Here is a 23,065-nt window from a genome sequence, read left to right as displayed (position 1 = left end):
AATGCACTTCACGATACTGGTCACCTAGCTTTAATACAAGGTACTTTTTAAACTACATCTTTTTAGATAGGAAATTCTTGCCAAGAGGAGTATATTTTCTCTACTTATTAATTTACATATCATACTGCTGGTTTTGAACTCTGGCTCTGTGTAATCTAGGCACCTTACTTCAACTCTTGTGCCTCAGTTTCCTCATTTGTAAAATAGGAATAATAATAAAATTTACTTCATAGAGTTGTTATGAGGGCTGATTGTGTTAATGTCTGGCATAAGTAACTATTCAGAAACTGTTAGCTATTGTTATTGCTATTACTACTAGTATTTACAGCCGTGGCATGGATAGACGTATAATAAATGTATCTTGAATGATGAAGTAAATACAGTAGAGTCACATTCTGTGTTTTGGTTAGGTTTTAGGATCAGCCTACAAAGCAAAAATCTTACATGGGCAGAAGCATCTTTAAGAATTCCTCAGGGAAATCTAATGGAATATTCGAAGTTAATAGTGGAAAAATAAGCTGTTTCATTTTTAAAATTCCTTTCAGAATATTCAGTTAAATAAACTGTTCTTATTTGTTTTTATTTCTTTAAAAAGTCTTTTCTGGAGGGCCCAAACTAGAGATGCCATATTCTAGACAAACTCCAAACAGCTGGGTTTTCTTCCTTGTTGGATTGTGTTACCATTTCTTCAGTTAGACACCAGATGAAGAGGTTGTTTTAGGTTTGAGGGCCAAATTTGATGAAGGTACATTTTTTTTTTTTATACAGGGGAACCCCTCTCACTTTTACCTCCTAGTTAGAGTGTTTGCAGTAGTAGAGATATTTGAGCAGTTAGGGCAACCAGGTGAAACAGCAGGTTTTACTGTAGTTGCCATCGGCTTTATTCACATGAATGAATATAATATAACTCTAAGAAGTAAATTTTACTGTTATTCCTGTTTTGCAAATGAGGAAACTGAGGCACAGAGTTAAAGTAAGGCGCCTACATTATACCTAGTCAGAGTTCAAAACCAGTAGTATGAAATGTAAATTAATAGAGAAAATATATTCCTATTACAGGTTTGCTGTGAATAATAAATGTTTGTGACTTGGCACAGCATCAGAACTGTGGTATTGAATTGCTGATCTCCATCTCTCAGTTCTCTTCCTTTCCCCCATCTTCTCTCCCCTCTCCCTTTCAGAGTAAATATAATGGAATGGTTTTAACTCAAATAAACTCTACTTTCATATCTTAGATTAACAAATTTCAGTACAAATTACTAATTCTTCTGTTACTGTAATAGGATAATGTAGTCTGTATGGTAACAGTGCTTTAAGGGTGGTATTTAGATTAAATTAGATGCATAGATGACTTTTTACAGAGGAATTAAAATCTCCTTAACAGGAGGATTTAGATACAAGTACTGAGATTATAGAGCTTGGTATACTGTTGTGAGTGTGGAGTTCCTTTAATAACTATTTTAAAAGTTGAGGTATGTGCTAGTTAACCAAACTTCAAGATCTGCAGGGAAAGTTCATTGCTGATGCCAACTTGTCAAGGAAAGCGACAGAGATACTCCTTTTCTTTTTAAAAGGTGAAAATAAAAAAGCAACAGCCCAGTGTGGTTTTGAATTATATAAAATTCTGTACTGCATTGACATGCTGCATAATTTATCCTTTGCTATGCAAATATTTATTTCTTATTTCATTAGTACATAAGTGATGACAGTGATCTCACTTTCTCAGAGGGGACCTTGAATTGTGCATACTTGGATTTTTGATGTTGAAGCAGTGCCATTGTATAACACTAATGCCCTAATTGGAATTTGTTTCAATATAAATAGAAAGCAGCCATTTAAATAGATTGAAATGCCTTACTGACCTTACCAAGAAATTGACACGTAGGTGAAATACTAGTTTTCTCCTTCCATGGGGAATTCCCAGTTAGTGGATTTTTATGCAAAATCTGGAGAGATGGTTACTAATATTGTGGTGCAGGATAAAGAATAGGGTTTTAGACACATAGATGCAGAGAACACAGTACTAGTTATGACAGGGGAAGGGAAGCGGGAGAGGATGAAATGGGTAGAGGGAGTCAACTGCATGGTAATGGGTGGAAACAAAACTTCGGGTCGTGAGCATGCTGCAGTGTACATGGACGTCTTCATAAAAATTGTACACGTGAAACATACGAAGTTATAAACCAGTGTTACCTCAACTGAAAAGAAGAGTAAGGGTTTAGATTTAGAAGACTTGGGCTCACATTTTGGTGTAAATCCAGCTAGAAGTTACATGATCTTGGGAACATTACTTAACTTTTCTGATTCTTACTTTCCTTGTATGTAAAATAGAAGTGATAATGCAATCTATCTCACTGGACTATGAAGAATCAATTGAGTTGATATAACTATAAAATGCTTGTGTGATAACGATAATATGTTTCAGTTGTCACTCTAGCTGTTTTTTCCCCTAGGATTTGGGTGAACTAAGTTAAAATAGCAAACATTTACCGCACACTTCTAATATGATAGGCATGGGGAAGGAAATGGCAACCCACTCCAGGACTCTTGCCTACAAAATTCCATGGATGGAGGAGCCTGGTGGGCTACAGTCCATGGGGTCACGAAGAGTCGGACACGACTGAGCGACTTCACGACGATGACAAATATGATAGGCATGGTTCAAGAACAGACCTAGTGCCTTCGTACAAAGGTGGAATGCTCAGATCAGGAAATGTAGGAAAGGTTTGTAGTTCAGAATTTTCCCCTGTGAATATATCTCTAAAATGAAGATAGAAATCAGTGGTGAAATCTCATACAAAAAAATTCGCCCAATGAATAGATTTTCTTAAGAAAAAAACTCAGACTTTGTTTTATCTACATTTAAATGTAAAAGAACCTAAGTTTATTTTTCTAATTTAAACTTGATCTTCACATTCTCTTAAATAATTAATTTTTACTCAGCTGATATTGGATTGACTTTATTAATATTATTTAATATAAAACATTCAGCAAATCAAGATAGTCATTTAAATTTTATAGTACAATAAAAATATTAATATGAAGATATTTTAATTATTGTATAGGATTTATCTGTCCTGTTCAATTACATCACAAAAAGAATTCTTGAAATTGAAAAATTCTTCTGACAGTAAGTTCTTTTTAAGTGTCAGAAATCCAACCATATGAAGCTCCTTATAAATTATTCATATTTCTCAATTCTAAGTAGACATTTGTTTTAGGTAATTCCCAAATGATTTAAAAGCAGTATTTAATTTCTAAATGATATTTTCCTGCAACCTAATTCATAGCTTGACTCATTTAAAATATTGCTAGGGAATTCTGCAAATTTTTGGACCGCCACATAACTAAGGACTGTCAACTGGGTGAAGTTTTTAGAACCTGCTGAGCAGTCCATAGCTGATAAAATCTAACAGAAGGACTTATTGTATTCCATCCCTTTATTTATTAGCTATTCACTGGGACAAAATAGAGGTCGTGTAAGAGTTGGTTTTATTAGCGCATCATGGTGGTTGTCACCTGCAGCTAGTTTCTGTCTCCTGAGATCTGTAGCGCAGCCAAATGCGGTTTGTTTTATATTCTGAGAAAACATTACTGCCACGTTACTGCTTACATGCCATGTTCACAATAAATCTAGCCGCCACTTGTCTGTACTTTTCTGAGTGTATTTTCTAGTTGAGAGGGCTCTCGTAATTCTCTTTATTATCCTCCTTTTTTTTTTTTTGTCATTTTAAGTGTCTTTTAACAATTTCTCTCCCAGTTTACCTCATTATTATCTAACCCACTTAGTCTACCAGAGTTTTGTAGTACTATGTGAGGCATGGAACAAATGGTGTTAAATATGTTTTGAACACTTTTATGAGATTCTTTTCCTTTCCACTATATTTTACTACTGATCATTTTCAGTGAGTTTACTGGGCAGGATTAACTTTTTTCCTTTTATACTGATGGAATTTAGGAGGATGTTTTCAAAGGAACATGTGGAAATGTGGTGCCAATAATCATAAAGCATACAGCAAAACGTTATAGCATACTTTGAAATTTTGAAGGTGAATTTTCATTGCTTGTCTGCTCCATCTTTTGAAACTCATCTACCATATGGTCTTCTATTAAAGTGACTTTTTTACACCTTTTTGTTAATGTTATTTTACCTTTTTCAAGTGTGATAGAAATACTTACTTTAAACAATTTATGAATGTTTATATAATGCTTATGTGTAAAGGATGATGTAAAATTAAAATAGGAACTCATAAGTTGCTATATATAGAGAGATTTAAAGAAGACTGTGTAATAACACTACATGTCGAAGTCTAAGTGTTACATTAATTATGCATATTAAATTTTTGTAGCCTTTTACAGTTTATAGGACACTTTCACATCTGTGTCTTACTAGACATGTGAATTCTAATAAGGGCTGTTATTTATTAGTTCCCAAAGTGGGTAGTTTATTTGATCTTTAGCTTTGGTTTATTAATGTCACCTATGTTTTGTATTAGTTTATTATTAGAAAATAATAGAAGATAATGTCCTTAAGAAGATAACTTAAAATTGCAGAACTTTTAATACAAATTATCCATATAAAATGTAGAATACCAAAACTAAAATTTATTCATATAATAATTTTACTACGTACCAATATCTTTTACTATTATATCTTTATTGTAAATTCTCTAGTTGCTTATCTCACAGATTTTCAAGCTTTATAATAAACTATATCATTCTTTAGTTTCATCATTAACTTGTGTACCCAATTATAAATCTGGTGGTTGTATCATTTTAAATTTATACTTTTTGTGGCAGTCTGCATAGTTTGACCCACCCAACAGATAACTAATTCTTGATTAATGTGATTTTCTTGTGGTCATATTATAATGGTAGGGCAAAAGACAGTGCTGTTTCTTTTTCCAACATGAGTTTTAATGCCTTGAGATGTTTTACCTAACTCATCACAGTCTGGAAATGTTTATTCCAAAATTACAGTGGGACCGTGGTACAATTTTAGAAAAAGATGTTACAGATGTTCTTTTCTTAACCTAGGAAATGTAGCTTTGTTCTTTTTTACACTTGTGTTGTTGTCTGGTCTTACATTTTGTATGACTAACTTTTCTACCAAATTGAAAAAGCCATTAGCTTTTAGTCTGTAGAAATGTGGATCCATAGATATTTCCCATTAGACAAAAGAAAATCTATGAAAGTGAAATCTCCTGGGGCTTGGTCTTCATAGCTGGCGTAATGGTCTAAGGCGGTAGGTACAGTAGTGTACTTATGAGAAAGAGCTATGTTAGATGCTTCCCTTAACATCCAGGAATAATAGTTGGAGATTTTTGTACATTCTTTCAGGTAACTAACTTTGGTACTAAATACCACATTTATTAATCAAGTATTCTAATTCAGGGAATTCATGTTATAAATTTTATACTTTTGAAACTTTTACTGAACAAAATTTAAACTCTGTATATCTTGTGTCATTTAAAATTAGAGCTAGCTGTGAGGTAATGAGATATACTATATTGCCCTATTGTTTTGATAAGTTTTTTTTTTTTTTAAAGAACTTCTCTTCAAAAAAGACCTCCGTTGGTGATGGTTGCACAACTTTGTTAATATCATAAAACCCACTTAATTTTGCACTTTAAAAGTGTGAATTATGTGGCTTGTGAATTATATATCAATAAAGATGTTATTAAACATTCCACTGTAAAATGTTTTCATAGGTGCAAAGTAATAGAATTTCAATTTATATTCACAATTAATTTTTTAAAAATTGTTAAGTGTAATAAATGTCTAGAACTTTAGAAGTAAGTATGAAATTATGTATGACTTAAGAAAATGATTTGTGTTCTTATTCAGTGGTAACACTTTGATTATAGAAACTTCAGGAACTGTAGATAAGAAAACAGACATTTAAAAAACATGTCAGTATTTTAATATTCACCTCTCTCCTATATTCTACCCCTAAGCTTTCTCTATACTTAACTACTTGGTTGGTATCCATACTACCCTGCCATATTTCATTAGTGATACATTGCTTTTCATGACCATCTTAGGAAAATAACTAGATGTAAAAATATCTTATAATAGTATTCTAGTGAAAGCATTGGCTTTTCCCTCTGGACTATGAGAGGTATACGTGAGCAATGACATCATTATCTTAAAAGAAATACAACAAATATATTGCAGAATAGCTTCTAAAATACAGTCAGCTTGGGATTCTGTTGTAAATAGTTGTTTTAAAACACTTTGGATTTAAAGTGAAAACTCAGAATGTTTGATAAATAATATTGTGGCATTGGTTCTTATCTAGGTGATATTTTTCCTTTTAAACTTCTGTTATATTTAGCATTAACTTTCTAATAGCTAAAATTGTTCACAACACAGTTTAAAGATAAATGCAGTATCAGGCTTTGAATTTTTCTTTTTTTTTTGGTAAATATTAAGACCTGAGTACAAAATGAGGGCTGTATTGTGGATTAAGTGAAATATCTCAAGGCTGTGCTGTTCTGATAACTGAACCTGAAGTGACCTTTCTCAGACACAATTACAGAGCTGTATGTTTTTCCTTTAATTTCATCAGGGGTTTAATTAGTATACAAATAAAACTTCCCTTATCTTCCTTTCTACCTAATTGGCTTGTCTTCGCTTATATATGAAGTATGTGAAAGTGGGCTGTAATTAGGGTGACCGTGTTAACCTCTTTTCCTCAAATGTACTGTTGCCTAAAGGCCTCAAGGCCTAAAAACAGTGCTTTGGATTATTGCTTCGCAATCACGATGGTTGTCCCATAGGTTTTCTCATGAGCAGAAGGGCTTTGGGTGCTGCAGGTTCCCACTGCTTAACAGGATCTTCATTCTTCTCCCCACTAAATGTTTATTGATTATCTTGCTGTTCCAGGCTCAGCCTCCAACAACTTAATATCAGGTGACAGTCAGGAGAGTTCTCCAAGTAATTAGAGTTGAGCATTGGGGGAACAATTAGGAGCAGAGTTATTAAACTTGATTTATCCTATTCTCTCCTGAACAGTTTCTTGGATATCAGAACATCACACTTTCACAATCTACCCGGTAGAGAAATTAGTGGCTAACCTGCTGCTTATCATTGTTGCCTTGCTGCCCAGAGGCACACCTTCTTGGTTTGAGTCCTTCGGTTGGAAATATTAGAGTCTGTGAAGTTTATCATGGGTTTTAATTAGATAAATCTGAACAGGAGTAAAGAAAAGCTGAACTTCAAACTTTATATGTATGTATAATATATTTTATAAATGGTGTAAATACATATGTGTATGTCATATATATATATATATGCACACATATACATATGTTTTTCTTTTTTAAAAGCTCAGTGTTAGGGTTTTTAAGGATTCTACTTTTGCCATCAAAGACAATAATGTGGATATCAGTAAAAAGACGTATTACTGCATTGTGATGTTCCTCAGCTCTTTAAAATGAGACTTCTGTGTCCATAAGTTATATAAATGATTATTCGTTTTTCAAAAACCATCCTCTCTTCATTTTTACACTAAAGAAGTATGATTCATACCACTTTATTTCTGCCATTTTTTGCTTGTTGTCTGTAGGTTTAGTCTTAGAGTAAACTATTCAGCTGTACCTCTGACGCAGGGTGAGCTTTAGGAGACTTTGGTGGCTCCCTGACCTTGCACCTGAGAGAAGGAGGTGAAAGCTGATGCAAGCTGGTAGATTTAGATATACAGTGGAGATTCTAATTCCATGAGTTATAGCTTCTTTGGAAGGGTATCATAGAATTGCTAAAAAGTCAAGTGTGGTTTTATAGTGATTTTAAGGTCATGGGTTCCCTTAGATTGGACCAGTGAGCTTCACTCTGGACAAGACTGGAATCAATATCCTGAACGTCCCTCACAAATATACACCTCTAGTCATAAGAATTACTGAGCAAGAGAATTTGAATGGATGGGCACATTCTATTATTTCTGTTGGAAAAAGAACTCAAGCTTTATGTGTAACTGGTGGTAGATCATTAATTTTATCTTCACATCTGAAAAATAGCATTTTTTTTTATTACCTGAAAGATGTCAGAAATATTGACTTTAAAAGGACTCAACTGGGTTTTATTTTTTTAAAGAAAGAAATCTCATGATACTTCAGTGCCTTTAAATATCTTAATATTGGCACAGACTAAGTAGGTTTAGCACGGCTTTTCAAATTTCTTTTTTGTTGTCTTTTCAAAGTTGGCTTGAATCAGTGACTACTTCCAAAGTGGGATATTCTTGAAGATCTGTTACTACTAAAGGTTTTAAATAAAACATAATGTCTAAAAAGTAATCATAGTTTGCTTATTTTTAGTTTTTGACTTGTATTTGTCTGACAGCATGCAGCTTGACTGTTTGAAAAGTAAAATACTGAATTAAAATTTTTTTTTAGCATTTAAAAATACCTTATTGGTTTTGCTTTCAATTCACAGTGTTTATAGAGTGAATTAATTGTTTTAGCCCCATGCAGGCAGCTTGAGTTTTTTATTTTATTGTGAGTGCATTAAAATAATACTATTAGAAGAGTTTTAAACATGAAATTACTGCATTTTGGTTGTTCTTTACTGGGTATTTGAAGCATGATTATGAATGTTAATATGTGGCTAAACTCTTAGAAAAAAGCAAAAATATGTGTATACAATCAATTACATAGCTCAGTGTCCAACAAACTTAATTGAAAAATTGGTTGATAAACTCATATTCTAGAAGTCATAGACAGAGGAATGAGCAGATTTTCAGTGCTAAGAGATCCTCTGATCCCTATATTATTTTACATCCTAGAATTTAAAATAAAATGATCCTTTAACTTACAAGTTTCTAAAACCTTTAGCCTTAGTTCCAAGATGAAGTTGTACTCTTGTATCTTGAAACTTGTGCTAAGTGAATATTTCAGATTAAAGCACATAGCAAAACAAACATCAATCAACAAATTTTGTACTTCTCTGAGTAGGAAAATATTTATGGACTGTTTTTATAATAACAAATGCAAGTATTATTTATAACTCTCTGTTGAAATGTTGATCAGGTTTGTGTTATCTCTGATATGAGAGTTTTTTTTAATGGGAAATGAGTGAATTTTATTTTGGAGTCCAGTTTGTTTTTTCACCGAGATGTATATAGCAATCTGTTACAGATATATTTTTAAAGATAGCAGTGATGCTTTTAAATCTTGGGTTCCCATTCTCTTATTGGTGTCCTAATCCACCTTCCTCTCAGTCACACACACACTTTGGCCATATGATAGTTCTTGCACAGATTCTAAATTTCATGTGCGCTTTCCATTGAGATCTTTATTTTTTGTCATTAAAGGAAAATGTAACCTGAGGTTTCTAATAATCAGCTATTTTTACCAAGAAAAGAATGTATTCTCCTTGTAGTATTTTAAAAAATAAAATAGAGTTGTATTTTGCAGCTAAACATTTTTCAGAATCTTCTCACTTGTATCATTTCTGTTTAGCACGTATGTAAAATTTTTGCCAAAAATTTGTTAAACCTTGATGTGTAATGACCCAAGTCTACTTCTCAGTCAGTCTGTATCCTTCTTTGTTTAATAGCCTATGGCATAAATTGAAGTTAATTATCGGGGCTGACAAGTAACTCTGTTTTCTGTCTGCTTGCAGAGTCTCTCCGAGGCAAAGATGGAGCTGAGAAGAAAAGATCAATCTCTGCGTCAGCTCAATAGACATCTTACCCAGCTGGAGCAGGACAAGCGTCGACTGGAGGAGAACATCCATGATGCAGAGAGTGCCCTCCGCATGGCAGCCAAGTGAGCATTTGGACCTTGGGGAGATCACTTAAAACAGACAAAAGATCAATTCTTACTTTCATGCTCTGGGTTTTAGCCCTGGATAATACAGTGTTAGAAAACAAAAGTACAGCTGTCTCTCTTTGAAATTCTCTGATATATCCTCAAAAAGAGAAAACTCTTAACTCAACATACTAAATGTATATTTTATTGAGAAACCTTAGAAAAGAATAAGTTTCTATATAACCGCTGATGTTGTGTGTTTTAGGCTCTGTTGTAGTGTTAACTTGTTTGAAACCAGGTTTTCATTAACATATGACTCTTAATCTATAAGACACTTTATTCTAAAGTTTTGAATAGTTTCTGTATTACATATTTCTCAACCCTTTCTGTCCCATTGCCTTCCAAATTTGCTTCTGCATATATTATGATATTCTAATATTGCAAATCATATTTTCATAAAGAAATGTTAGTATATAATCAACATGTGTATTATAGCATTTTTAAAGTGCAATAAAAGCATACTGATCATGGAAACTTCTTTTAATTTTATGGTTGTATATTCAAATATGTTAAATAGAGAAAAATAGGCAGTTTTCAGAGTGGGCAACTATGTCAATGTGATAGGAGTGTTTTTCGTTTTACCAGGTAATCAAGTTGACATACACTGTGAAGTTCAAATTGAACAGTTCTCTTGGGTATTTTTATTTGTTCCCCACATCAAATTTCATGGAGTACTTTAAGACAACCCTTTTTACAAACTGCATGGCTTAAAGAAAATCTATTTATAGATTAAAGAAACATCTAATTTTAATACACTTACTGTTTCTAAATTTGGAATTCTTGATTCCTGTACTTGCAAGTACACAACACACATGTATACATATGTGTGTGTGTGTGTGTGTGTGTGTGTATTTACAAATATATAAATACAACTTAAAAATGTCTGGAGACAAACTCTACCCATGAAAATATGAATGTAGTCTATAAACTAAATCACAAAACAAGCAGTTTGCAATCCTAGGATATCCACAGCTTTGTCAGTTGGCTTGGGATATTGCTCACACATAATGAAAAAAATGAGTTTACACAGTGCCACAATATTGGCATGTTTGAATACCCACCAATACATATTTGAATAATTGTAAAGCTCTATAACACTGTGCTACCCATATTGGGTATATGAAATTGTCATTTTTTAAAAACGTAAGTCTGACTGAATCAGTTTTTTGCTGTCATTTTTCAGTTGGTTTTCTCGTGTCAAATGAGAATCTTAGCATAGGTAATTTTTAGTATGTCTTAGAGCATTGAAAATTCTAAGATTAATGAAAACAAGATTATAAAACCTCTAGATTCATATTGCATCTTCACAGTACTACTGGTAATTCAGGAATTTGTCGTGTCTGAGATCTGTGACCATGGGCACATATTCTTAATAACACTAAAAAAGCTAATTTGAAATTTGGAGAGCTAATACATTATTTACAGTTTTTAATTTGTAATTCACCATTAAAATTTTGTCTTCAGCATTTCCATCTAAACTTTTAATTTCATCATCAAAGCTAAATTTAATATACAGGGCTAGAGAAGAGAATAGTAAATTTGCATATTTCTGGTCAAGGCCATAAAGGGTTTTTGTGTAATTATTATAGCACAAAAAACCTGTCATAGGGAAAATATTATTGTGCATAGTATGGCCATTTATATCCACCACTAATATTTCTAAAGTCTTTTTCATTTAGAAGCTAAAAGAGTGCAAGTTTAACCTTTTCAACACACTGTATATCAATTATGTAATCATGATTTCTTTTTCTTTTTTTTTCACTCTTTTTTTTAACTTTGAAGATATTCGTATGGTTTTTCTCACCTCTAATTTACGGCAGGCAATATAACTGAAAATAAGAGTTAAATGTGAAAACACACCAGTGAGTATGGTTAGGTTTCACACTTTTAGAAGGAGTCCAATGAAAACCAACCCTTATTTTCCAGTGACAGTGACTTAACCCTAAAATAAATGACAGTTACAGTAGGGTTTGGGTTTTACTAATACCTAGTCTTTATTTTGTTTCTAGAGACAAAGAATGTGTTGCTAATCATATGAGAACAGTGGAAAATATGCTTCATAAGGTACTATAATTTTTCTTCAATATTGTTCAGCTTGTATTATGATACAGTTCTCCTGGTCATTACTTTTATCAATATTAACTACAAAGTACTTTGATTCATTTTGTAGCTTTCTTTAAAAATAAGTTAACAAAAGGATCCTTTCAAATGACTGAAAATTTGTATTGGACAATGCTATATTGCATAACTTTTTTCAGAATTCACTTTATGTACTTGATAAAACTATGAAAATAGTGGTTTCTCCAAACTAGTATAATTGCACTTGAGTTGTTTGTGATCTTTACTCACTGAACTAGAGGCGATTAAGATATCATCATGTCTTATAATGATAAAATGTTTGAACACACTGTCCCAAGTGGTGCTAGTGGTAAAGAACCTGCGTGCCAATACAGGAGATGTGAGAAACACTGGTTTGATCCCTGGATCAGGAAGATCCCCTGGAGGAGGAAATGGCAACCTCTCCAGTATTCTTGCCTGGGAAATTCCATGGACAGAGGAGCCTGGTGACCTATATAGTCCATGGGGCTGCCAAGAGTCGGACATGACTGAAGTGACTTAGCACATCGTCCCTCTCAGCACTCTTAAACCTACTATCCTATATACATATACATATACATATATATATATATATAGAGAGAGAGAGAGAGAGATCATATATTGTATTTGGTAGTACTCATCTACCTTAACCTAGGCAATGATATTTTCCAAGTTGTAATTTATCTTCTTGGTAGGCAGGCACTTTACCACTGAGCCACCAGGGAAACCCCTTATTTAAAAGTAGAGAAACGTTATTTATGTGTTTCTGTTATTGTTTAACAGGTAATTTGTTAGAAATATAAGTACCGAGTACTTTTAAGATATATGGAGTTTATGAATGAATCATATTTAGAATAATTTTTGAATCAAATTTTTTATATAATACAGTTTTAAATCACTTAAAATCTCCTATAAACTAATCTTGTTAAGGAAATAATAAATAACATTAACCAACCAATATTTAATACATTTTAACATCTTAAAAACACTGGGCATCTGTATTCTTTGATATTGTAAGTGACTAGCTAAAAGTAACTCACCAAAAGCATTCTGAAAAAAAAAAATCTGATTTTTAAAATTTCTGCGTGTTATTTTTAAGTAATATTTGAAACTATGAATTCTCCTCCTTCCTGTTTAAAATATTTAGCCTGTCAGTGTAGTTTAAATACGGTCACATCAAGTCCAAATATACTAGAAATCTGAAATTTAGGTTTGTAGGAAAAAAGACATTTTGGTTAGATTTTTTTGTTTTTTCAGTATATGGTGAGACTTTGGATGGGAAAAATAAATTATGTCATGTACATGGCATACCTTTCTATACCAGTTAATGCCTTTGAAATTCAATTGTTTGTCATCTCCTCAAACAGAGGAAAATAATGTTGGATAGCAGCTGTCTTGGGCGTGGACTTTGACATCAGACAAAACCCATCATCAGTGTGAAATCTAAATGTCGTACCTTACCCTTTTGTTGTGAGAATGGCAAAATATATCGTTTAAGTATGACAAAGACTGATTGCAACAGAACAGTTATAATCATAGAGTTCTTCATTTGCAGTTCTTTTAACATCGAATAGAAAGAAAGAGGTCTGTAGAATTGGCCTACAAACACTGGAGTTTTGCTATATGGCTTTCCCCCCCTTTAGATGTAATAGTTATTTTGCAAATTTCTGTATGTATAGTGATTTTTAAATTATAATTACTTTTCAAGCTTGACATGAAATTTTAGGAAAGGCTAATTGATTATTGGACTAATTCTCTTTTCTACAAAGTGTGGGTGAGAACAAATGGGTGATAAGGAAGAGACCCAGTGGGTCCCCTCTGAAGTTCTCAGGGAGGTACAGCCCATCTGTCTTCAGGCCAGAGCTTGCAAGTTTATTTTCTGGCCACTGTGGACTGTCTAGTGCCTTTTATTTCTTGGAGAAACTAAGAGTAGTACAGAAGGAGGGTTTGGGCTATCCCGTTGTGCAGTAAAAATGATTGTGGTTACATCCAAGCTGTTTGACACAGTTTACTGTACATAGTCAAATAATATAGCTATTCAGATTTTTAAAGCACATATGTTTTCAAGGTATGCACCAAGTTTTCTGGAATAAAAATAATTTTTAACCTGCTGAATTGAATTTTAATACTAACTTCTAACACAAGAATCAAGTAAAAAGAACTTTCATGTAGAAATTATTTTCTTGTACTTTAAATAACTTAAACTAAACATAACTGTTTTTAGGAGAAGCTATTACTTTTATGGTATTTGTTCATTTTTAAATTTGATACATTCAACTTTTCAAATCCTAAAACTGTATTACACACAGCAGTTGACTGTTTATTATTTTTAAAGCCCTATTTGGGACTGATACTAGTATTAAAAAAAGAAGGCCTGTCATTCTTATTTAAAAGCATATATTTTTTCAAAGAAATAGAAATTTTATTTTGATTGAATTTAAATATATTTAATTTGTGACTGTTTTAAATGTAGACCAGAAGCTAACTTTTTATTAGGAAACCTTTTTGGACTAATTTCAAGTTATTGGGGTTAAGAAAATTAGGACAAAGATATACAAAATTATTATAACTTTTCATGAGGTGCATTTTTTAATGCACACACTTTTCTGTTTAGTTGAATTCTGAACTACTTTTTGTATTTTGGAAAAACCATAACTATTGAACATTAAAAGAAATCACTAAACCATTTTAAAATGTACAATTCAGTGGCCTTCAATATATTTACAATGCTATTCAACAATCCCAAGTATCTAACTCCAGAGTATTTTTATCATCCCCAAAAGAAACCCAGTACCAGTAAACAGTCACTCCTATATCCCCTTATCCTACTCTGCTGTTGTCTTTTTACTCTTCTGTCAGTGTCCTTTGATGAACAAAAGTTTTTAACTTTGAAGTCCACTTTTTTTCTTTTGTTGATCACGTTTGGTCTCATATCTAAGAATGCATTGCCATTTCCAAGGTTGTGAAGATTTTCCCCAAGTTTACTTCAAAGAGTTTTATAGTCTTAACTCTTATATTTAGGTCTTTGTTCCATACTGAGTTAATTTTTATATATGGTGTGATGCAAGGATCCAGCTTCATTTTTTTCCATGGATGTCCAATTATCCCAACACCCCATGTATTAAAAAGACCGTTCTTTCCCACCATTCAGTAATCTTAGTACTCTTTGTGAAAATCATTTTAAACAGATGAATAAGTTTATTCCTGAAATCTCAATTCTATTCCATTGATATTCATATTCATCTTTATATCATGGCCATGCTGTTTTGATCACTGTAGCTTTGCAGTAAAATTTGAAATCTAGAAATGTGAGTCTTCCAACTTTATTATTTTCTCAAGATTGATTTGACTTTTCAGGGTGCCATGTAATTCCATATAAATTTTAGGATCATTTTTCAATTAAAAAATTTTTTTAACTTTTTATTTTGTATTGAGGTATAACTGATGAACAATATTGTGATAGTTTCAGGTGAAGGTACCCAGCCATACATGTACATGTATCCATTCTCCCCCAAACTGCCTCCCCTACCCCATCCAGCCTGAAGAAGACAGTTGGAATTTTAGTAGTGATTCCATTAGATTTACTAGATCAAATTTGGGGAGAATTGCTGTCTTAAGTCTTGCAATTCCTGACATGAGATGTCTTCCTATTTATTTAAATCTCTAATGTTTTTCAACAATGTTTTATAGTTTTCAGTGTACAAGTTTTGCCCCTTGTTTGAATTTATTCCTCATTATTTTATCCATTGAAATGCTGTTGTAAATGAAATTACTTTTAAATTTCATTTCTTGGTTCTTAATTGCTAGCGTATGGAAATATAGATTTTGTGTATTGGTCTTGTATACTGCAACTTTGTTGAATTTATTAGCTCAAATAATTTTTTGTGTGGATTCTTTAGGATTTTCTATATATAAGATTATGATTTCTATAAATAAAAGATAGTTTGACTTACTTCTTTCTAATTTGGGTGTTCTTTCTCCTTTTCTTCTTTTCCTTTCCTCCCTACTCCTTTTCGTTCTTTCTTTTTTTAAATCTAATTGTCTGGCTATAACTTGCAGTCCTAGACATAAGATAATGTGATGACAGCAGACCTCCTTGTGTGTTGTTCCTGATCTTATAGGGAAAGCTTTTGGTTTTGCATCATTAAATATGATGTTATATCAAATTTTTCATAAATGTCCTGCATGAGAGTGAGGAAACATTTTTCTGTTCTTAGTTTTTTAAAGTTTTCTTATTATGAAAGTGTTGTTATTTTTGCAAAAGGCTCTTTCTACCTCAAATTAGATAATCATTTTTACTTGCAACCTTCATTCTATTAATGTTGTGTACTATATAGATTGGCTTACATATGCTAAATCACCTTTGCATTTCTGGTGTAAATACCACTTCATTATGTAGAGTATAATCATTTGACTACTGCTACATTTGGCTTCGTAGCATTTTTTGAGGATTTTTGCATCTGTAATCGTAAGGATTGTTGGTCTGTAGTTTTCCCATGATATCATTGTCTGACTTTGGTTTCAGTGTAATACTGGCCTCACAGAATGAGTTAAGATGTAGCCTCTCCACTTCAATTTTTTGGAAGAGTTTGAAAAAGTTTGGTGTTAATTGTTTAAACTTTTGGCAGAATTTACCCATAAAGTTTTCTGGTCTGGTGATTTTCTTTGTTGAAAGTTTTTTGATGACTGATTCAGTCTCTTTCCTTGTAATCAGTTCAGTTTAGTTGCTCAGTCGTGTGTGACTCTGTGATCCAAGGACTGCAGCACGCCAGGCTTCCCTGTCCATCACCAACTCCCGGAGCTTGCTCAAACTCACGTCCATCGAGTCAGTGATGCCATCCAACCATCTCATCCTCTCTCGTCCCCTTCTCCTCCTGCCTTCAATCTTTCCCAGCATCAGGGTCTTTTCCATTGAGTCAGTTCTTCCCATCAGGTGGCCAAAATATTGGAGTTTCAGCTTCAGCATTAGTCCTTACAATGAATATTCAGGACTGATTTCCTTTAGGATTGACTGGTTGGATCTCCTTGCTGTCCAAGGGACTCTCAAGAACCTTCTCCGACACCACAGTTCAAAAGCATCAATTCTTTGGCGCTCAGCTTTCTTTATAGTCCAACTCTCACATGCATACATGACTACTGGAAAAACCATAGTTTTGACTAGATGGACCTTTGTTGGCAAGGTAATATCTCTTCTTTTTAATATGCTGTTTAGGTTGGTCATAACTTTTCTTCCAAGGAGCAAGCATCTTTTAATTTCATGGCTGCAGTCACCATCTCCGGTGATTTTGGAGCCCAGAAAAATAAAGTCAGCCACTGTTTCCACTGTTTCCCCATCTATTTGCCATGAAGTGATGGGACCGGGTGCCATGATCTTTATTTTTTGAATGTTGAGTTTTAAGCCAGCGTTTTCACTCTCCTCTTTCACTTTTAAGATGCTCTTTAGTTCTTCTTCACTTTCTGCCATAAGGGTGGTGTCATCTGCATGTCTGAGGTTATTGATAAAAGTTAAATAAGCGGGGTGACAATATACAGCCTTGACATACTCCTTTCCCAATTTTGAACCAGTCTGTTGTTCCATGTCCGATTCTAACTATTGCTTCTTGACCTGCATAATCAATAAAGCAGAAGTAGATGTTTTTCTGGAATTCTCTTGCGTTTCCCTTGTGATAGATCTATACAAGTTTTCTTTTTGAGTCAGTTTGGATAGTTCATGTGTTTCTAGGAATTTGTCTTTTTCATCTAGGTTATCTAATTTATTGACACAAAGTTGTTCGTTTTCTTAGAATTGTTTATTTCTCCAAGTCAGTTGTAATGTTCTATTTTTATTCCTAATTTTAGTAATTTATTAATCTTTCTTTTCTTGGTGAGTCTAATTAAGGTTTGTCAATTTTGTTGATCTCTTCAAGGAACTGATTTGATTTTCTTGATTTGCTCTATTATTTTTCTGTTCTCTACTGTATTTATCTCTGCTCAAATCTTTATTATTTCCTCCCTTTTGTTTGCTTTGGGTTTAGTTTGTTCTTCTTTTTCCACTTTCCTTAGATAGAAACTTGGATTATTGATTTGAGATCGTTCTTCTTTTTTTAATGTAGGCATTTAAGCTATAAATTTCTATGTGAGCACTACTGTCACTGCTTCCCATAAGTTTGGTTATGTTGTGTTTTTGTTTATATTAAAGTATTAATATTTTATAATTTTCCTGTGATTTCTTCCTTGACTTATTCATTGTTTAAAAGTGTTTTTTTCTTCACCTTCCTTCATCCTTTATGTTATTTAAAAAAATTTATTTATTTTTATTTGGAGGATACTTGCTTTACAATATTGTGTTGGTTTCTGCCATGTATAAGCGTGAATCGGCCATAGGTATACATATGTCCCCTCCCTTTGAACCTCCCTTCCACCTCCCACTCCATTCTAGCCCTCAAGCTTGTCACAGAGCACCAGATTTGAGATCCCTGCATTATAAGAGTGAGTTATTTAATTTCCAAAACATTTAGACATTTTCCAAATACCTTTTTGCTGTTTTAAGTTAATTCTGTATGGTTTGCAGTGGTTTATAATTATTGTTTTATGTTGTTATCTTTTAAATCATATAGGAAAAAGTAGTTATAAGTCAAAAATAGATGAATACAGACTTTTATATTTACATATGCAGTTTCCTTTACTGATATTCTTAATTTCTGCCTGTCGATTTGAATTACAGTCTAATGTCCTTTCATTTCAGGCTGAGGGACTCCCTTTAACCTTTCTTCTGGGCAGTGCTGGTGGTAAAGAACACTCTCAGCTTTTTGTTTGTCTTGGAATGGCTACTTTCTCCTTAAATTTTGGGAGAATATTTTTGTTGGATATAGAATTTTTGATTGACAGTTCATTTTTTTCCAGCATTTTGAATATGTCAACTCCAAAATTTCTATTCCTTTTTATACTTCATATCTATTTATATTTCTCAGTTTTGAAGAAGTTACTCTCATGGTTTTCCTTTGGTTCTTTGTACATGGTTTCCTTTAACGTTTTAAAGCACATTTGAAATAATTGATTTAAAGTCTTTGTATGATAAATCCAATATCTAGACTCCCCCAGGAACAGTTCCTATTAATTTCTGTTTTTATTATGTATGGGCCATACTTTACTTTCTTGCATACTTTATAGTTTTTTGTTGAAAAGTGGGTATTTTGAATATTTGTGTGATGATGCTTATTTGCTCAGTCTTGTCTGACTGTTTGCAGCCCTTTGGATTTCAGCCCATCAGGCTCTTCTGTCCATGGGATTTTTCAGACAAGAATACTGAAGTGGGTTGCCATTTCCTCCTCCAGGAGTTCTTCGCACTGAGGAACCAAACTCTCATCTCCTGCATTGCAGGTTGATTCTTTACTGCTGAGTCATCGGGGAATATTACAGATGACAACTCTGGAACTCAAATCCCCCTCCCACTGCGGCCCTCATGTTTGTTTGTGCTGCTTAGCTTTTGTTTGCTTAGTGACTTCCTTAAATATCAAGATTCAGGTGCTTTTTCTTGATTAAGATTTTTCCTGGCTACAGTAAACTTTCAGTTAGTTTTCAGAGGTCTGAAAAAGTTGATTCTGACACATTTCCCCAGTTTATTCACTGCCTTGTGGAGGCACTGGCTTTTGGGGTTCTCCACTCTGACATGGAACAACAGACTGGTTCCAAATAGGAAAAGGAGTTCGTCAAGGCTGTGTATTGTCACCCTGTTTATTTAACTTACATGCAGAGTACATCATGAGAAACGCTGGACTGGAAGAAACACAAGCTGGAATCAAGATTGCCAGGAGAAATATCAGTCACCTCAGATATGCAGATGACACCACCCTTATGGCAGAAAGTGAAGAGGAACTCAAAAGCCTCTTGATGAAAGTGAAAGAGAAGAGTGAAAAAGTTGGCTTACAGCTCAACATTCAGAAAACGAAGATCATGGCATCCAGTCCCATCACTTCATGGGAAATAGATGGGGAAGCAGTGTCAGACTTTATTTTTCTGGGCTCCAAAATCACTGCAGGTGGTGACTGCAGCCATGAAATTAAAAGACGCTTACTCCTTGGAAGTAGTATGACCAACCTAGATAGCATATTCAAAAGCAGAGACATTACTTTGCCAACAAAAGTCCGTCTAGTCAAGGCTATGGTTTTTCCTGTGGTCATGTATGGCTGTGAGAGTTGGACTGTGAAGAAAGCTGAGCGCCGAAGAATTGATGCTTTTGAAGTGTGGTATTGGAGAAGACTCTTTAGAGTCCCTTAGACTGCAAGGAGATCCAACCAGTCCATTCTGAAGGAGATCAGCCCTGGGATTTCTTTGGAAGGAATGATGCTAAAGCTGAAACTCCAGTACTTTGGCCACCTCATGCGAAGAGTTGACTCATTGGAAAAGACTCTGATGCTGGGAGGGATTGGGGGCAAGAGGAGAAGGGGACGACAGGGGATGAGATGGCTGGATGGCATCACTGACTCGATGGACGTGAGTCTGAGTGAACTCCGGGAGTTGGTGATGGACAGGGAGGCTTGGCATGCTGCGATTCGTGGGTCGCAAAAGTCGGACACGACTGAGCAACTGATCTGATCTGACTCTGACATTTTTGCTAGAATTTCTTGCTGATATGCTGTACTTTTATTTTCCTAATAATTTTACCAGTAGGCTTTTAATATTATGGATAATATATCCTCTCATGAATTGAAAATTTAAAAAAATTAAGAGCTCTCCAACCATGGTTAAATATTTCTATTGTGAGGAAAGGAAGGAGAGTACAACAATTGTATTAAATTAAGTTTCAGGATAGAGTGAAGACTAGATGGATAGAATAGCACTATAAGCAGATCTTTACCATCTGAGCCACCAGGGAAGCCCATGGATAGGATAGTATCTGGATTATTTAGGGTTAGGTATGAGAAAATTTAGTTCTGTTAGTATTTATTGGATACTAACAGAAAGATATCTTGGTTTACTATAGGTGGGGGTGAAAGTAAGTTTACAGTAGTTTTGGAATGTGGGCAAGAACTGAACATTTTTTGTAGTCTTTTTAAAATTGTTATTGAATTAGCAGAATGGCTGAATTCTTGAAGCTTTTAGAGATTGCTTGAGTCCTTCAAGTTTGGAAGGATTAACTAAAGTGTTTCCTATATATGATCACAGTGTACTGTGAACTGTAAAATTACCTTTGAACTTTTATGAGCAGTGTCAGATGCCTTTTGAATAAAATGGCTAAAAGATAAAAGAGGAAGTCACAATTCAGAAACCTCAAAAGACTTTACAATACCTTGAATCTATAAATCCTGTAAAGTTATAAGGCTGAAATGACACTAGACCAGTGACTCGGGAGTCACAAGAATTTTTTTTTTTTGATGATGACACTCTTGGATCTGCTTGTATAATAAAATCTTATCCATCAAATTCTTTAGACCAGAATACTGGAGTATGCAGCTTCTACCTTCTCCAGGGGATCTTGCTAACCCAGGGATTGAACCCAGTTCTCCTGAATTGTGGGCAGATTCTTTACCAACTGAGTCACAAGGGAAGCCCAAGAATACTAGAGTGGGTAGCATATCCCTTCTTCAGAGAATCTTCCGAACCCAAGAATCGAACCTGGTCTCTTGCATTGCACATGGATCCTTTACCAACTGAGATATCAAAGAAGCCCTAAAACACAATATTTACTATAAATAATAGTTGAGCCCTAATGATTGTCTCCTTGTAATATCTGAGTCCTACAAATGCCTTATTTTTTTTCTTTTTAATTAATTTTTTTATTGAAGGATAATTGCTATACAGAATTTTATTGTTTTCTGTCAAAACTCACCATGAATCAGCCATAGTTATACATATATCCCCTCCCGTTTGAACCTTTCTCCCATCTCCCTCCCCGTCCCACCCCTCTAGGTTGATACAGATCCCCTGTTTGAGTTTCCTGAGCCATACAGCAAATTCCTGTTGGTATCTCTTTTACATATGGTAATGTAAGTTTCCATGTTACTCTTTCCATACATCCTACCCTTTCCTCCCCTCTCCCCATGTCCATAAGTCTATTCTCTATGTCTGTTTCTCCATTGCTGCCCTGCAAATGAATTCTTCAGTACCATTTTTATAGATTCCATATATATGCGTTAGAATATGATATTTATCTTTCTCTTCTGACTCACTTCACTCTGTATAATAGGTTCTAGGTTCACCCACCTCATCAGAACTGACTCAAATGCATTCCTTTTTATGGCTGAGTAATATTCCATTGTGTATATGTACCACAACTTCTTTATCCATTCATCTATTGATGGACATCTAGGTTGCTTCCATGTTCTAGCTATTGTAAATAGTGCTGCAATGAACAGTGGGATACATGAGTCTTTTTCAGTTTTGGTTTCCTCAGGTTATGTGCCTAGGAGTGGGATTGTTGAGTCATATGGTGGTTTTATTCCTGGTTTTTTAAGGAATCTCCATACCATCTTCCATAGTGGCTGTATCAATTTACATTCCCACCAAGAATTCAAGAGCATTTCCTTTTCTCCACACCCTCTCCAGCATTTATTGTTTGTAGACTTTTTGATGATGGCCATTCTGACCAGTGTGAGGTGATATCTCCTTGTGATTTTGATTTGCATTTCTCTGTTAATGAGCGATGTTGAGCATCTTTTCATGTGTTAGCCATCTGTATGTCTTCTTTGGAGAAATGGCAGTTTAGGTCTTTTTCCCACTTTTTGATTGGGTTGTTTGTTTTTCTGGCATTGAGTTGTATGAGCTGCTTGAATATTTTGGAAATTAATCCTTTGTCAGGTTTTCATTTGCTATTATTTTCTCCCATTCTGAGGGTTGTCTTTTCACCTTGCTTATGGTTTCCTTTGCTGTGTGAAAGCTTTTAAGTTTAATCAGGTCCCACTTGTTTACTTTTGTTTTTATTTCCACTACTCTAGGAGGTGGGCCATAGAGGATCTTGCTTTGATTTATGTCATCAAGTGTTCTGCCTATGTTTTCCTCTAAGGGTTTTACAGTTTCTGGTCTTCCATTTAGGTCTTTCATCCATTTTGAGTTTATCTTTGTGTATGGTGTTAGGAAGTGTTCTAATTCCATTCTTTTACATGTAGCTGTCCAGTTTTCCCAGCATCATTTATTGAAGAGGCTATCTCTGCCCCATTGTATATTCTTGCCTCCTTTGTCAA

At 34.0% G+C, this 23,065-nt stretch overlaps 1 protein-coding gene across 17 annotated transcripts in view; it reads left to right on the top strand.

Moving 5' to 3' along the window:
• Positions 1 to 23,065, top strand: part of CCDC171 (coiled-coil domain containing 171) — a 340,483-nt gene that overhangs the window by 206,734 nt on the left and 110,684 nt on the right. For all 17 annotated transcript variants that reach the window (XR_015169517.1, XR_015169516.1, XR_015169518.1 and 14 more), the window contains 2 exons: positions 9,622 to 9,767; positions 11,819 to 11,873. Coding sequence is in view for 14 of the 17 variants with exons in the window: in XM_086415030.1 (XP_086271156.1) it covers positions 9,622 to 9,767; positions 11,819 to 11,873 (201 nt within the window). In the remaining 3 variants the exon portion in view is untranslated. The remainder of the gene's footprint in view (positions 1 to 9,621; positions 9,768 to 11,818; positions 11,874 to 23,065) is intronic.

Source organism: Bos grunniens, chromosome 8 (genome assembly GCF_055505025.1).
Source record: "Bos grunniens cultivar Pamir isolate PY7600 chromosome 8, Bosgru_T2T1.0, whole genome shotgun sequence".
Lineage (NCBI taxonomy): Eukaryota > Metazoa > Chordata > Mammalia > Artiodactyla > Bovidae > Bos > Bos grunniens.
Note: the sequence above shows the minus strand (reverse complement) of the source record. Positions and strands in the feature narration are given on the sequence as shown.